The sequence below is a fragment of the Trichinella spiralis genome (assembly GCF_000181795.1).
Source record: "Trichinella spiralis strain ISS 195 chromosome Unknown Scfld1057, whole genome shotgun sequence".
In the NCBI taxonomy this organism is placed as follows: Eukaryota; Metazoa; Nematoda; class Enoplea; order Trichinellida; family Trichinellidae; genus Trichinella; species Trichinella spiralis.
The window spans coordinates 1-1,147 of record NW_003527996.1 but is presented as its reverse complement, the minus strand read 5'-3'; the positions used below and the strand labels follow the sequence as shown (position 1 = coordinate 1,147).

The following is a 1,147-nucleotide window of genomic DNA, read 5'->3' as shown; positions in this document are numbered from 1 at the left end:
GAACATAGAAAGCATGTAGAGGCCCCCGATAAACAATACTGGTATATATCCTAAAAAAAAAACGACCATGTAAAAGTGAAATAGCCATATTATAAAAAGTGATTGAAGACGAACGACAGTGCATCTGATTTTAATATTCAAACAATGTGTTTTAAATTCCTAAATCTGAATTTCTTTTCCGTGATTGAAAACGGTCGCGTAATTTTGACGGATGATAGAAGACGACATGTAAGTAAAAAGTTTGTTTCGCTTCACTCGTATTGAAATTTACTTTAACTTTAATTACTTTTACTTACATTACATTACTTTAATTTTACGTTTTGTCCCTTGCGTTTTGTTTGTAACCAACGAACTGATGTCCCACTCCATACTACTCCACATATAGCTCATGGACGCGCTATTTTTCAGGTCCCTGATGACTACCACTGGAATGACTGGAACTAGCACGCAAGAAAATTCACATTCTGCTACAAATACGTATCACTTGATTGTCCAGGAGTAGTTGGGCGTCACCACTACACATTGTGGTGATCACATCATTTAGCACTTCACACTCCTGGAAGAGCATCAGCGTCTCGACAACGTCAACAAGCCTAATAGCTTTCTAAACGACTTCGTCTAAGAATTCAGCAGTTGGAAAATATTTTCTGAAATCCATATAATCTGTGATAACAAACGTATCCTGGTAGCTAATGAAGAGGACATACGGTGGAAGTCAATTTCAGCTCCTTTCCGCCTTTATGAGTACGTGAGGTGTCAATCAGTTTATGGAACGAATCACAAATGATACACGTGTAAACTTGTATAAGTATACACAACTGTACGATTTTCAAGAAGTAGCTAACTATGCCTACTTTATAATATGCGAATTAAATCGTCCAGTGTCCCATTGGCTGTCACTATGATGCTTTCTATTCGCCCTCATCAACTGGAAATTTCATTGTCTCATTGGCTGCAACTATTACGCGTTTTATTCGCTGTCATCAAAGGCAAATTTCATTGGTACACCGGCTGGCAATAGGTCGCATTTCATTGGTCGCGTTTATATGCAAATTTCATTCTTCCACGTCGTATTCGCTGTCACTAAACGCGTTCCATTCGTTGCCATCATGAGAAAATTTCATTGGTCCACCGGCTGTCACGACGT

The 1,147-nt window shown here is 38.6% G+C and overlaps 1 protein-coding gene across 1 annotated transcript; it reads right to left on the bottom strand.

The window, feature by feature from the left end:
- Nucleotides 1-151: 151 nt before the first annotated feature.
- On the bottom strand, nucleotides 152-568 carry Tsp_15076 (hypothetical protein). The gene is made up of 3 exons (XM_003370267.1): nucleotides 478-568; nucleotides 318-434; nucleotides 152-276 (listed from the first exon to the last, which is right to left on the bottom strand). The coding sequence occupies exons 1-3, from the start codon at nucleotides 566-568 to the stop codon at nucleotides 152-154; spliced, it is 333 nt and encodes a 110-aa protein (XP_003370315.1).
- Between the last annotated feature and the right edge of the window lie 579 nt (nucleotides 569-1,147).